At 40.7% G+C, this 15517-nt stretch overlaps 1 protein-coding gene and 2 pseudogenes across 6 annotated transcripts in view; all 3 read left to right on the top strand.

Moving 5' to 3' along the window:
• Mast2 (microtubule associated serine/threonine kinase 2) overlaps window positions 1–15517 on the top strand; it is a 161096-nt gene that overhangs the window by 15983 nt on the left and 129596 nt on the right. For all 6 annotated transcript variants that reach the window (XM_055618483.1, XM_055618482.1, XM_055618481.1 and 3 more), the window contains exon 2: window positions 12053–12200. In XM_055618483.1, coding sequence (XP_055474458.1) covers window positions 12053–12200 — 148 coding nt within the window. The remainder of the gene's footprint in view (window positions 1–12052; window positions 12201–15517) is intronic.
• Window positions 5897–5996, top strand: LOC129685171 (U6 spliceosomal RNA; annotated as a pseudogene).
• Window positions 6196–6635, top strand: LOC129685108 (protein mago nashi homolog; annotated as a pseudogene).

Genomic DNA, 15517 nt, shown 5'->3' with positions numbered 1-15517 from the left:
GCAGCAGCAGCAGCAGCAGCAGCAGCAGCAGCAGCAGCAGCAGCAGCAGCAGCAGCAGCAATAGCAATCCTGGAGAACATGGGGATGTCCATGGTTGGGGCAGCCACTGAGAAACATGTGGATGTCCAGGGGCTGAGCTGTCCCCGATCCTCACTGGGGGCAGAACTTGGGAGAGCAGGCCCTTTGCTTTATCTAAGCAGTACAGTGGAGCTGGCCCTGGTGGCAGGGGTGTAGGTGAGCCAGCCCCAAGAATGTGAGAGTAGGAGAGCTGACTCCAGCAGTTGGGAAAGCTGACCACAGGTCATAAGTGTGGGAGAGCTAGGCTTGCTCCTCACCAGCTGCAGCATTTGAGGGAGTGGGCCCTGCACCTTGCCTGGACAGCAGTAGTGCTGGTCCTGGTCAAGGGGGTGTGGGCATGTGCATGCACATGTGTGTGCATGTGATGCCTTCTTCCTCTTGCTCTTCGCCACCTTCAGCAGTTGGGGCAGCTGGCCCTGGGATGGTGAGAGTGTGTGAGTTGGCCCAAATTGTGAGGGCATGGGTGAGCCAGCCCTATGGGTGTGAGATCGGGAGAGCTGACCTAGCCCCTCTCAGGCTGTAGCACTTGGGAAAGTGGGCCCTGTACCTTGACTAGGTAGCACAGTGGAGCTGGCTCTGGAGGCATGGGTGAGGGTGAGTTGCCCTGAAGACATGAGAATGGGAGAGCTCACTATGGTGGCAATGGGTGGCCTGACTGGATCAGTGCTGAAGAGCTTGCCCTGGTGGTACAGAGAGGGGAGAGCAACCAGCAGGTTGACCAGCTCAGCTACAGCCTGGCTCAGATGCAGGGCTCTGAGTTGGTTCACTCCAAAATCTATATCATCTGAGAACAGTTGGGACAAGTGAAAAGGCCAGTCCTGCTGATTGAACCAAAGCTGCAGAAATCACCATGACACAGGGCAACAACAGGGTAACCAGCCCTGGTGAGGATCCAATGTTGATGGTGTCACAGAAGCCAGAGACCTTGAACCAGACCAATAACTCATTGTAATGAACATTTGCAAGTGAAGCTGTGTGGACAGAGGGGTATATACTATGGGGACACACTGTGACATACAGCTTCCACGATGAGATGTTTTCTATGCTTTGGGTTTTGTGTGTGTGTGTGTATGTTTTATTTTGGGGGGAGGTTGCAGGAGCAAAGGGCCGGATATGAGATGATAGGGAGATGAGCAGGACTGGGGGTGTGATATGAGACTTACAAAGTATCAGTAAAAAGTTTAAAAAATTATTCCATGGAATTGGAAAAAAAGATGGTGGAAAGAAGCAGAACTAAGCAGCCACCTGGGTGATTGATATGGGTTATGGGAGCATGGCTTCAGGGGACAAAGAGGCATGTCATTGCCTGCTGAGAGGCCCAGGCTACCACCAGCTGCTGCTATTGTCACCTGGTTGCTGGCCTGTTGACCCTTCTGGGGTTAGAGAGTGAGGCCCCAAAGTGCTGATCATGGGATGGGAGCACAGTGGTCTTGCCCAGGGGGCCAGTGAGGTGTCTGGAGGTGAGGGCAGGTAGGTGTGCAGAAGCCTGGAGCGCTCATGAATCTTGCCCCCAGCCTCTCAAAGTACTGCCCAGCTGCAAGATCACTCTGACTCTGGAAAACACAGAATATCCACAGATGAGATAGTCTAGAGATAGTCTAGTATTTATATTGCTTTAGAAACCTTGAACCAGACCAATGACTCGTTGCAAAAAGTATTTGCATGTAAAGCTGTTTGGGAAAAAAAATTACTATGTGACACTCAGCAGTTTGCTATGCCACTTTAATAAATGAATGTGTGATAGATAGTAGAGTGGGTGGCAGAGCAGCATGACTGCTTGTGGCAGAGGAAGTGACAGGTATGGGAAGGTGGTGGCGGGCAAAGGAGCATGTTATTGCCAAGTATTGCAGAGTGGTTCTCTGAGCCACAAGATACCTGAGATGAAGCTTCTTTCGCAGTAGTATCGATGACTGCAGACTCATAATTGAGAATTAGAGACATAGAAGGCTTCTGTGACAACCCCCCCCCCCAAAAAAAAAAAAAAAGGAACAGTCCAGACAGGAAGCTATTGAGAGTTCTTAAAAATTGTGATAGAGATGCTGAAGTGTAGCTCTTTACAACTGACAGCTCCTGGTGGGAGTGGGAGATGGGCAAGGACTCATTTGTCTTTAAGGGACATCCTCCATTGAGTGTATAGGCAATATAAACTGGACTTGGTGTTTTGATTTTTTTGAGAGGAGGAGGACTCAAGCCTGGGAGGCTGGACCTGGGAGGAATTAGTGAGTGTGATTGGGGTGCATTGTATGAAATTTCTAAATAATTACAAAAAATACTGTATGTTTGGAGGAAAAGAGTGAACCGAACCACATACCTTTAAATGTAAAAAAAAAATATTAAAAGTGTACCATTATATAGGAAACCCCCCTCATTTTGGTAGTATATTTGTTGTGTTGTGTTATGCTGTGTTTGTTTGGTGTATGTGCTGGCTAGTGTAAGTATGAGACAGATGTCAGTTGTCTCCATCACTCCACCTTTATTTTTTGAGACAGAGCCACTCACAAACTGTAAGCTTGATTTGACAGAGGAGAACCTCAGGGATTCGTCTATCTCTGTCCCTCTGTTCCTACCCAGCTAATGCTGGGGTTGCAATCTTGGAGCCTGGCTTTTGTTTGTTTGTTCTTTCAAGACAGGGTTTCTCTGTGTAGACTAGGCTGGCCTTGAACTCAGAAATTGGCCTACCTCTGTCTCCCAAGTGCTGGGATTAAAAGCATGTATCGCCAAGCCTAGCTGAAGCCTGGCTTTTTATGTGGGTTTTGGGAATTAGAACTCATTTCATCATGCTTGTGTAGCAGGCACTTTGCCAGTTAAGCCAGCTTCCCAGGCCACCTTTTAATAAAATCTAAAACCATAGACTTCAGAAGGAAAGCTAATTATTTATTTATCTACATTATTATTTTTTCATGATTTTCTCTGGTTTCTGCTTGTATTGTTTCTCTTTTGTTTAGAGAAGCTCCCTTAGCAACTCTATTAGACTAGGTCTGCTCTCAACAAGCTCTGCTGTCTTTCAAAGGATATTTTCATGTGTGTTGCTTCTGACTTGTTTTTCTTCGGCATTTTATAAGGATTCTACTTCCTTTTGACTCAGTAATTTTTAATGAGAAATTTATCGTTCAGGTGATTTCTCCCTAGAGTATGATTTTCTTCCAGCTGTTTCATACTTTTCTCTTTGTTTATGCTTGTTTCAGTCAGAGTTTCTATTGCTGTGATGAAAACACCATGACCAAAAGCAAATTGGGGAGGAACGGGTTTCTTTGGCCTACACTTGCAGATCATAGTCTATCATTGGAGAAAACAGGACAGGAACTCAAGCAGGCAGGAACCTGGAAACAGGAGCTGGTGCAGGAGCTATGGAGGGTGCTGTTTTCTGGCTTGTTCCTCATGGCTTGCTGCTCAGCCTGCTTTCTGTAGAACCCAGGACCACCAGCTCAAGGATGGCACCACCCACCATGGGCTAGGCCCTCGGCCTTTGATTAGTAAGTGAGAAAATGCCTTACAACTGGATCCCATGGAGGCATTTTCTCATTTGAGGTTCCTTCCTCTCTAATGACTCTAACTTGAGTCAAGTTGACACACAAAAGTAGCCAGTACATGCTTTTCCAGAAATTTTATTGTTATATATCTTTCATGTATTTTTTAAAGTTTTCTTTTGTTTGACATTCACGTACCTTCTTGGATTTATAGGTTTGTTGGTCTTTGGTACATTTGGAGAAAGTAACTGCTTGTTCTAGAACCATATCAGCTTGTCTTGTTGCTTTCTTTTGAAATTGTGATGATGTGGACTTTGGATCTTTTTGTTATAATTCTACAGGTTCTTGAGACTATGGTTTTCAATTTTCTCGGTTGATTATATTGAATGTTTTTATCCTGTGTTCCAACTCAGTTTCCTTTCTCTTTCTCTCTCTCTTTCTCTGTCTTTTCTTCTTCTTTTTTTTTTTTTTTCCCCCAGTTTTAAAAGTTCCTGCCAACCCCCAAGACAGGGTCTCATTATGTAGCTCTGGCTGTCCAGGAATGCACTATATCAGAGGTTCTCAACCTCTGGGTCTCGACCTCTTTGGGTGGTCAAATGACCCTTTCACACAAAAAACACAGATATTTACAATTCATAACAGCAGCAACATTATGGTTATGAAGTAGCAACTAAAATAATTTTATGGTTGAGGGGGTAACCACATGAGGACCTGTATTAAAGGGTCCAAGCATTAGGAAGGTTGAGAACCACTGCTCTATGTAGACCAGGCTGGCCTCAAACTCACTGTCTGTCCTTGCCTCCTGCCTGCTGGGATTAAAGGCATGTGCCACTTTACCCAGCTCCTTTTGATTTAAAAAAATAAAACAAAACAAAAAAAAAAACACAAAAAAAATTTTTTTTCAATGCTGAGGGCGTAATTTTTTTAATTATTTTAAGGATATTTGTAATTGCACATAGAATATTATTTTAGCATGTATGTTTAAAAGTCTTTATTTTTTAAATTTGAGACAGGATCTTACAATGTAGTCCTGGAAGGCTTGGAACACACTATGTAGACCAGGCTAGCCTGTCTGCTTCTGCTTTCTGAGTACTGGGATTAAAGGTACATGCTACTGTTTCCTGCCTTAAAACATTTATTTTTTTTTGTTTTTGTTCTGTCTTTTGTGGCTGTTGGTTAAAAAAATATTTTTTTGAGCTTTTGTTTTTATTTTATGTGTAGGGGTGTTTTGCCTACATGCATGTGTGTGCACGATGTGGGTACAGTGCCTGCAGAAGGGCACTGGATCCCTCTGGAACATTTGTGAGTTGCCATGTGGGTGACAGATTTGAACCTAGGTCCTCTGGAAGATCAGCCAATGCTTCACCACTGCACCATAATTCTCTATGAAAGAAAGACTAGGCTGGGCTTTATAGCTGAAGATAAACTTGAGCTTCTAATTCTCCTGTCTCCTACTGCTCTAAAACTAAAGTTACAGGTGTGTGCCATTACTCTGTTTATGAAGTATTCCAGATAGAATGCAGGGACTTGCATGCTAGACAAGCATTTTACCAATTGAGCTATATCCTCAGTGCCCTGTTGATTTTTATCTGTCTGTCTGTCTGTCTGTCTGTCTATCATAGAAAACTGTTTGATTCTTCTCTGACTTTCTTTTGTATGTAATTTTTTAGGTATTGTCTTTCTGGTCACTGTGGAGATTATAACATCTTAAATTTACTTTTTATTTTTTGTTGTGCTGGGGATCAAACCCATGATCTTAGATACGCCAGGCAAGTGCTCTACCACTGACCTACACTCTCCAACCCTTCAGACCTTGCTGTAATTTGGATTTTTGAGAAGGGTTTCTTTGAGTGATAGCCCTGGAACCCTGGTCTTCTGGGAGTAAAGGTACCACACCTTTACTTATATATAGGCCCCAAAACTTTTACTTATATAGAGCTGTTGTTTCTTCTTGTTCTTCTTCTTGTTCTTGTTGTTGTTGTTGTTGTTGTTCTTCTTCTTCTTCTTCTCTTCCTTCTTCTCCTTCCTCTTCTTCCTCTTCCTTTTCCCCCCTCCTCCTTTCTTCTTTTCCTTTTGGTTTTTCCAGACAGGGTTTCTCTGTGTAGCCTTGGCTGTCCTGGACTACAGGCTGGGCTTGAACTCACAAGAGATCTGCCTGCCTCTGCCTCCCCAAGTTCTGGGATTAAAGGGGTGTGCTACCATGCTTGGCTTTATAGCTTCTTTTCTACTCATGTATGTAGGGTTTTTTTTTTTTGGCAAATTATATTTTTATACATTGTATATCCAATAACATAAATTCATAATCTTTGAGATGCTTTGCTCTTTACGTTACATAGTTTTAAAAAAGTCTGGTGCTTTGGTAGCACATATACTAAAATTGGAACGATACAGAGATTAACATGGCCCCTGTACAAGGATGACACGAAAATTTGTGAAGCATTCCATATTTTAAAAAAGTTGTCTAGTGCCATATTTGTAGCAGTAAATACAGTTTCAGTTTCTTGGGGACTGAAGCAAAAAGATAGTGAGTTTGAGGCCAGCTTGGGCATTTTAAGAAACCTTGTTTCATAAAATAAAACAGGAGCATAGGGTGCAGGCTGAGGCGATGTTAGCTGTTCTTAAGTTTGGTCTTGACTCTCCCTTGCGAGCCATGGAGAGTGACTTTTACCTGTGTTAATATGTGGGTTGCAAAGGTAAATTCGGTCATGAGTTCCTGGAATTTGAGTTCCGACCTGACAGAAAATTGCAATATGCTAACCACAGTAGTTAAAAAATGATGTCATGGTCAGGAAAGAGGCTTATGTTCATAAAAGTGTGATGGAAGAATTAAAGAGAATTATTGATGGCAGTGAAATCACCAAGGAAGGTGATGCTCTGTGGCCCCCTCCTGACGGAGTAGGCTGGCAGGAGCTTGAAATCGTCATTGGAGATGAACACATTTTTTTCACAACATCAAAAATTGGTTCCCTTATTGATGTCAGCCAGTTCAAGGATCCAGAAGGCTTACAGGTGTTTTATTAACTCGTCCAGGGCCAGAAGTGTTTAGTCTTCAGTCTTATTGGATTACACTTCAAGGGTAAACCAATCTAGATAGGATATTATGGACACAAGGGGATGGGAGTGTTTAGTTCCTATAATTAGATTTTTTTCTATATATTGGGGCAATTTTTATAAACAATAAATGATGGTTTGTAATAAAAAAGAAATAAAGCAAAAAAGTGTGACTATAAGCCAGAAAAACAGAAATATTGGCTTTATATTTGCTCATGTAAGTCTTTATTGAGGTGTTTATTATTGTTTTTTTTTATGGTGCATCAGGTTTCTGTTTACTGTCTTTTCGTTTTAATGAAGAACCAGGTGTGGTGGTACTTCCTTTAATCCCAGCACTTGGGAGGCAGAAGCAGGTGGATCTTTGAATTTGAGGCTAGCCTGGTCTGCAGAGCTAATTCTGTTAGCCAAGGCTATACAAAGAAACCCCGTCTCAAAGGGAAAAAAAGAAAAGTCATTTTAACATGAAAATTTCTATTTAGCATTTCTTATAGAGTAAGTGTAATGGACTTCTGCTTTTGTTTATGTAAGAATATCTCCCTTATTTTTGATGGATACTTTTGATAGACTTAATTTCAAGTTAACTTTTTACTTTTAGCAGCTTAAGCATTTTAAAAATATTTAAAAACCATTTATGGATATATTTGTATGTATGTGTGTGTGCCATGGCCACATTATAGGTGTGTGTGTTGAGGTCAGAAGATGGCTCAAGGAAATTGAAATTCATTCACAACACCTGACCACATCATGCCTTTTGTAAACTCTAAGATGCTGAGTGAGCAATAACAGCTTGATTTAAAAATGACCATTTTTAAAAAGTTCCTTTTAGTCCCTGAATTTTAGAGGTGTAATATATCTGGGCTTGGGTAAGAAAAAACTTTGAAAAATAAGGCCTTCCTTTCTCCCCGCCCCCAACAACCTTGAAAAAAAACGCCCCCCCTCCCCCCCCCCCCCCCCCCCCCCCAGCAGCTCTGGAACTTGCTCTGTAGACCAGGCTGGCCTTAAAAGCAGAGATCTACCTGGCTCTGGGATTACAAGTGTGTGATAACCACCAACCTGTGAAAAGCTGTGTTTTTCTAAAAAGGCAGTAGCATTGTTACAAAAATCACCCCAAAAATGTGTATATTCATACACACACACACACACACACACACACACACACACCACACCACACCACACCACACCACACCACACACAGCTGAAACTAGGCATGTCTAGAATAGTAATTTCAGTATACTATAAATGTTTACTTTTTATGTATGCGCATGTGGGCATGTGTATGTGAGAGCAGGTGTCTGTGAAGGGCAGAGGCACTGGATCTCCCTGCAGTTCAGGCAGTTGTGAATTATCTGATGTTGGTGCTCTGAGGCAAATTTAGGTCCTCTGTGAGCACAGTATAACTAACCTCTGAGTCATCCCTCTAGCCCTGTCCTAGAACTCCCTCTGTAGACCAGGCTAGCCTTAAACTCAGATTAATCTGCCTGGGAGTAGATGCATGCACCTCCATACCCCATGCCCTGCCTCAGCCCTGCCAAGTGGTTTCTTTTTCCTTCCTAGACAGAGTTTCTCTGTTTAGCCCTGGCTGTTGGTCTGTAGACCAGGCTGGTCTTGAATGTATAGAGATCTTCCTGCTTCTGCCTCCGAAGTGCTGGAAGCAAAGGAGTGCACCACCACATTAAGTTTTAAAACAGTATAAAAATATAATGGCCATAGATTTTCTTACTTAGCTATTTTGAGGAAGTTTATTAGCAGATGAAGTTTTGTCCTCACTGTTTTAAAATATTTTTTTTTGTTTGTTTCTATTTTTTAAGGTCAGGCATGGTAATGCAAACCTTTAATCTCAGCACTGGGAAGAAGAGGCAGGCAGATCTCTGAATTCGAGGCCAGCCTAGCCTAGAGAGTGAGTTCCAGGACAGCCAGAATTATGCAGAGAAACCCTGTCTCAAACAAACAAAGAAACAACTAAAAAAAAAAAAAATTATGTGTATGGGTATTTTGCCTCCTTGTATATCTGTACACCATGTGTCTGGCTGGTGCTCAAAGGCCAGAAGAGGGCATTTGATGCCCAGGAACTGGAGTTACTGATGGTTGTAACATGTGGGAACCTGGAATCTAATCCAGGTTCTCAGGAAGAGCAGCCAGTGCTCTTATCAGCTGAGCCATGTAGACAAGCACTGTACCAGTTACTCACCTTTTAGTCCCTGCCTATGCTATTTTAGATTCATAGTGATGCATTAAAAAAAAAAAAAAACCTTCACATACATGAAAACAGTGATCATGAAATACATGACACAATTACATTAAATAGGTTCATTTATGAAAACAAAGTAGGAAGTTTTATCTCTCTGAGATGGGAGAAAAGCCCAGTGAAAGTAAGAAAAAAGCTGTAGCTTGTTATATTAGCTTGAGTCTGTTCTGGTTATAGAGTTAGTTAGAGAGAAAAAAAAGATGCCTTCATACGTGGAAATTTTGAATATCCTTTCTTTCCCCCAGGCCTTAACAGTCTTTGATACTCAGTTTTGTTCTCTGTGGAGACAAAGAAGGAAGAAGTTAGATTAGAGATGGGTAGATTGGAGTTGGAGGCTAAGGATAGTTAGGTACCTGAAAATTCCTTCTCCTTTTCCTCCTCCTCCTTCCTTTTTTTCCATCTTCCTTTTACTTCCTCTTTTCCTCTTCTCCTTTTCCTCCCTTACCTCTCCCTCTTCCTCCTCCTCTTCTTTTTCCTTCTTGTTTTGTTTTGTCTGACAAGGTTTCTGTGTGTAGCCCTGGCTGTCCCGGAACTCACTCTGAAGATCAGGAAGGCCTTAAACTCAAAAGATCTGTCTGCCTCTGTCTCCTGAATGCTGGGAGTAAAGGCATGTACCTGGTAAAGCTTTCTTATTTCCTAGGTATTTTTAACATCTTTTTGTTGTTGTTGTTGTTTTGTTTTTTGAGAGGGTTTTTCTGTGTAGCCATGGCTGTCCTGGATCTCACTCTGTAGACCAAGCTGGCCTGGAACTCACAGAAATCTGACTGCCTCAGCCTCCCAAGTGCTGGGATTAAAGGTGTGTGTCACCACAGCCCAGTTTAACGTCTCTTAACCTAAATGAAATTTAAAAAAATCTCTTGGGGCTGTAGAGATGACTCAGTGGTTAAGAGCACTGGGTGCTCTTCCAGAGGACCCAGGTTCAGTTACCAGCAACCACATGGCAGCTTGTAATTATTTGTAACTCCAGTTCAGGGGATCCAACACTCTCACACAAAGCTCTTATTCATACTTATGGAAATTGCCAGTTTCATTTTTTTAGATGCTTTTCATTAAAGTAGGTTTCCTATGCATGATAGCAAAAATAAAAACAGGAATAAAAACCCCATAAAACCTAATTCAGGAATATCAGTGTTTCGTGCTGAGGAAAATCTACAGCCAGATTATTTTTAAGTAGATTTTTTTTTTCTATTTTTTCAAGTATTTGCAACCTGAGTCAATACAGCTATCATATATAAAATCTGCCAGAGTACCAACTGGCAGATTTTTTTCAATAATTTCTTTTTCCTTTGTTTTATATTTAGAAAAAACATTTCCTCTACAGACTCAAAATCTGTGTTGGATGAGGTTTATATGCTGCCTGACAGACTAGCTCATTTCTTGAGCCCCAGGGTTGCTTCCTTCCACTGAATCTTGGGCTTGTCCTACACACTTCTGGGAACATGAGGAGGCTCATTACTGAGTAGTTTACCCTTATGTGGGTCTTTCTGGCTAAGCCAATAAAGTTCCTTCCCTTGAACACTGGGGTATGTTTTGTAGATTTTTTCTCAGGTGAAGCAATTACAAGGAGGTGTTCCCTGGTTATTTTCACCCTGTTGGGATGAATGGGACAAGTGGCTCTTCAGCATCTTTCTATCAGGCACTAAAAATCTCCTAAACTAAGGCACACTGCAGTAAGCAGAAAGCACAGGAAGATACAGAATTAGATGCTGAACAGTGGCGGAAGGCAAGGACAAGGAAATGAACAAACTGAAAGTTCTGAAAGCAAACAAATAAACGGAATGCCCTGAAAACATGACTGGAGTGGTTTTATTTTTATTTTTTTAAAAATAATTTATTTAATTGTATTTTACGTCCGTTGGTTTGAGGGCATCAGATCCCCTGGAACTGGGGTTATAGTTGTGAGCTACCATGTGGGTTGCTGGGAGTTGAACCCAGGTTCTTTGGAAGAGCACACTGTGTTCTTAACCACTGAGCCATCTCTCCAGGCTCTAGGGTGATTTATTTTCAGACCAGATTCCATGCTTGAGCTGGCTCAGAGGGTAAAGGCATTTGCTACCAAGTCTGATGGCCCGCTTGAATTTGATTCCTGGGACTCATCCGGTGGAGGAAGAGAACTGACCCCTGCAGGTTTTTTCTTTGACCTCCTCATGTTATTGGTCTGCCTGTGGGGTTCTCCACGTGAGTGCTGGGAACTGAACTCTGCCAGAGTTGTAACTGTTGTTACCTGCTGGGACATCCCTCCGTATCCCCAGTCCTTCTGTCTTAATGTAGTTGTGTTGCTATCACAAATACTTACGTCAGTTAGCTTACAAACAATACACATTTTTTTAACAGTTCTGGAGGCTGGGGTGCCTGAACTCAAAGTGTCAGCAGATTTGGTGTCTTGTATCCTTATGTAATAGAAGTAGTGATGAGAGAGAGAAGGGAGAGAGACAGAATTAAGCAAACAGAACTGCATTCATTGTGAGTAAGCATATTATATCAAAATGTCTTAAGTCGTCTTGTGAGATGATTCTTTCATTGTTTCCTGTGGCATCTTGTAGTTAATACTTCACGTCCTTGAACAGTACACTAAGCTTTATTTAAGATATATGTTTCTGATTCAGCTATATATCACTCTTAGGTATTTTCCCAAAAGACTTCAAGCTAACCTCTCAGATATTTGTAAATAAGTGTTTATTGCAGTACTTTTTGGGTCAGCAAGTAAGGGTAACTTGCTGCTAAGCCTGATGACCTGAGGTTTTTGGTTTTTTTCCCCCTTGCCACATAATGGAAAGAGAGAATAGATTCTTGAAAGTTGTCTTCTGTCTCTATCCTTGTACTGTGCCATATGCGTACACCCTCCAAAAACTGAATAAATGTTTTTAAAAATTGGTACTTTAAAAATTTGTTTATTTTCAATGTGTATTTTGCTTGCATGTGTGTCATGTGCATGCAGTTCCTGTGGAGGCCAGAAGAGGGCACTGGATCATCTGGGACAGGAGTTCCAGATGGTTGTGAGGTGCCATTTGGATGCTGGGAATTGAATCCTGGTTCTCTGGAAGGGCAGCTAATGTTCATAACTAAGCTAAGCCATCTCTCTACGAAGCTCTAATGCTATTTTTCTAATTGGAATGAATGTTGTATTGATGTTTTATATAAAGTTCTTTAGAAAAGATACTAAAGAGTCACATTTCACTTCTTTTTTTTTTTTATTTATTTTTTATTGAAGGATATGGTTACCGGACTTAGTCCCCTGCTCTTCAGGAAGCTTAGTAATCCTGACATATTTTCACCTACTGGAAAAGTTAAACTCCAGCGACAACTTAGTCAGGATGACTGTAAGTTACGGAGAGGAAGCCTGGCCAGTTCTCTGTCAGGTAAATACCAGACTTGTTGTTTTTAATGGAATATCAGGGAATGGGCATATTAGTATGTGGTACACAGTGCCTGGCATTCACGGAACCTGGATTCCGTGAACCAGAACCAAAAAGTAGGGATGGGGATAATTGTGAGACTGTGTTGTTTAAGTATATAAAGATACATCAATTGACTTGACATCTTTGCAGCCTCTTCTTCGATAGGTTCCCGCAGAACACTGTGGGAAAGCCTGTTTTCTTTCTACTGCTTTGTAGATTCTCTGAATGCTATCACCTGAACATCATAAATAGTTGTTAGGTAACTCCTACTCTTGCCTATTCCAGTATGATTTTTGCTTCTTTTACAACTTTGTAGATCTCACAATGTTTTCTTCTCACCCCATCACCCCATTCCCCACTTCTATCTCCCCTCCCCTTTCCCCCCAGCTATGCTGGAAAAACTCATGGTCCTGTATATGGTAGGCAGATGCTCTGGTACTGAGCTATAACCCTAGCAAAATCTCATAATTATCTTCTTACCTCCTCCAAAGAAAAGGCAGTTATAAAATCCAAGATACAAAGTTGTAAAAGAAGTCTTGGTCTAGGTAGAAAGCAGTTAAAATACAGTATAATTTTAATTAATCAGTAAACTGTTGGGGGGGGGGGAGAGTATGACTAGTAGAGAAAAAAATGTCCTGCTGCGCTTCTTCCCCTATAGTAGACAGTTCTCAATTCCTTTTCTTTCAGTTTCTTTTCGTCATATTCCCCTTGCCTTTATTGTCTCACTGTTGTGCTGTCATTTTTATTTTGCTATTTCTGCTTTCATGGATCCCTACTCATCTTTTAAGAGCTGTATTATCTTATTGTTCGTGATAAATTAAACTTTTAAAAACCATACTAATTTGTGTATGTGTATATATGTATGCCATGGCTTGCTTGTGGAGATGAGAGGACAATTTTTAGGAGTTAGATCTCTGTACCATGCTAATTTGGAGGAACACTGAAGTTATCAGGCTTGGCTACAAGTTCCTTTATCCCGAGAACCATTTCATTAGTCCTATAAATAGAGTTTTGAATTAAGAATTAAAACAGAGGCAGGTAGATCACTTGAATTTGAGGTCAGCCTGGTCTACAGAGTGAGTTCTAGGGCAACCAGGGCTACACACAGAAACCCTGTCGTGAAATACCAAAAATACACACAGAGAGAAAGAAACAGATAAATATAAAAAGAAAAAACCAAACTGGAGTTAGATAGATGGCGCAGCAGTTACACACGTGCTGCCCCGTGACCATCTGTAACTCCATTTTGAGGGGATCTAACGCTTCAGACTACAGAAGCGCTCTACCACCGAGTTATGCCCTTAGCTTTATTATAGTTTTTTTTTTTTTTTTTTTAATCAAGGGCTTTATTGAAAGACATTTTAGGAAAAGATCATTGACAAGATAATTAGGCTTTACAAATACAACTTATTTTTCTTTTTAAAAAACAAAATAGAATAGTTATAAAATATTTGAGTATAATCCTGGGTGGTGCTGGTGCACACCTTTAATCCCAACAGAAGCAGACAAATCTCTTGAGTTTCAGGCCTCCTGGGCTCCCGGGCTACATAGAGACCCTGTTTTGAAAAAAAAGAAAAAGAAAAACAAAAAGTTTGGGTATAAAATTAGTATGTCAAAGTGGAAGTCATTATTTTTTTCTTTTTTTTTTAAATGATTTTCTTTAAATTTTTATTCATTCATTCATTTATTTATTTATTTATTTATTTTATTTTAATTGTATTGTATTGTATTGTTTTTATTTTATTTTTTATTTTATTTTATTTTATTTATTTTATTTTATTGTATTGTATTTTATTTTATTGTATTGTATTGTATTGTATTTTATTTTATTTGTATTTTATTTGTATTGGTGTGGGATCCCCTGGAACTGTTACAGACAGTTGTGAGCTTCCATGTGGGTACTGGAGATTGAACCTGAGCCCTCTGTAAGAGCAGCTGGTGCTCTTAACCACTGAGCCATCTCTCCAGCCCCCTATTTTTTTCTTTTTAATATATCATTAAAAAAAATTATATGTGCATTGGTGTTTTGCCTGTATGTATGTCTTTGTGAGGATATGAGAAGCCCTGGGACTGGAGTTACAGACAGCTGTAAGCTGTCATGTGGGTGCTGGGAATTGAATGTAGGTCCTATGGAAGAACAGCCAGTGCTTGTAACCACTGAGCCATCTCTCCAGCCCTTGAAGTCATGGTTTTTAAATTGTGTTTTTGTTTTGTCTGTGGTGCTGGTTTGGTATAGGGCTTTGGTATACCTTATGCTGTTCTCAGAGTCACTGTGAAGCCAAGTTGGTGTCAGACAGTTCTCCTCCTTTCTCATTTTAAGTGTTGGGATTACAGCTGTTTGTCATCATGCCACGCAGATTGTAGTCATCCTGAATCTTTATGTTCTCCTGAATTTTATTTTTCTTTGTTTGGTTTTACCAGATTGCTATCCAAATGAATTATATCATATTTTGTTTACAACAAATGCAAGAAAACTCTAATTAACTAAGATTTTGCCAGGTAGCTGGGCCCGGTGGCGCATGCCTGTAATTCCAATACTCAGGAAGGCAGAAGCAGGTGGATCTCTGAGTTTGATGCCAGCCTGGTCTACAAAGTGAGTCCAGGACAGCCAAGGCTATACAGAGAAACCCTGTCTTGAAGAACCAAAAAAAAAAAAAAAAAAAAAAAAAAAAGATAAAAGCCAGTGGAAAACCCATGGCATAACAGTGAAATTGGGTGAGGGAATATTATGAAAAGAGGAGATGAGGACAGAAAGATAATCTGAATTTTGGAGTTCTTTTAAAAATGATAAAAAGTTTGACTTAATTTTTAAACATTGGGGAAGCCATCAGATGGCTTTTAAAGGAAATAAATGACACAATCACATTGATTTTGGTTTGCAGACATATGAAGGATGTGAAGAAAAGGGGAAAATGTGACTGGTAAATATCTCCTACAAAATCATTGCATTTCAAGGGCTGGAGATGGCTCAGTGGTTTTAAGAGCACTGTCCACTCTCAGCGGTTCTGAGTTAATTCCCAGCAGCCACATGGTAGCTCACAATCATCAGTGCTGAGATGTGTAAACATGTAGGGGTAAATGCAGATAGAACACATACAGAAAATAAGTAAGTCTTGATAAAAATTATTTTAAAAAATCATTGAAATTCTAAGTACTTAGGTGACTTATTTATTTGCCCTCCTCACCCCCGAGACAGGATCTTATTTTATTATCCTGACTGACTGGCTTGATACTGCTATGTAGCCTTAGTTGGCCCAGCAGTCTTAAGAGGTTTTTTT

Source organism: Psammomys obesus, unplaced genomic scaffold (genome assembly GCF_907164565.1).
Source record: "Psammomys obesus unplaced genomic scaffold, mPsaObe1.curated_primary_1811, whole genome shotgun sequence".
Classification (NCBI taxonomy): domain Eukaryota; kingdom Metazoa; phylum Chordata; class Mammalia; order Rodentia; family Muridae; genus Psammomys; species Psammomys obesus.
Note: the sequence above shows the minus strand (reverse complement) of the source record. Positions and strands in the feature narration are given on the sequence as shown.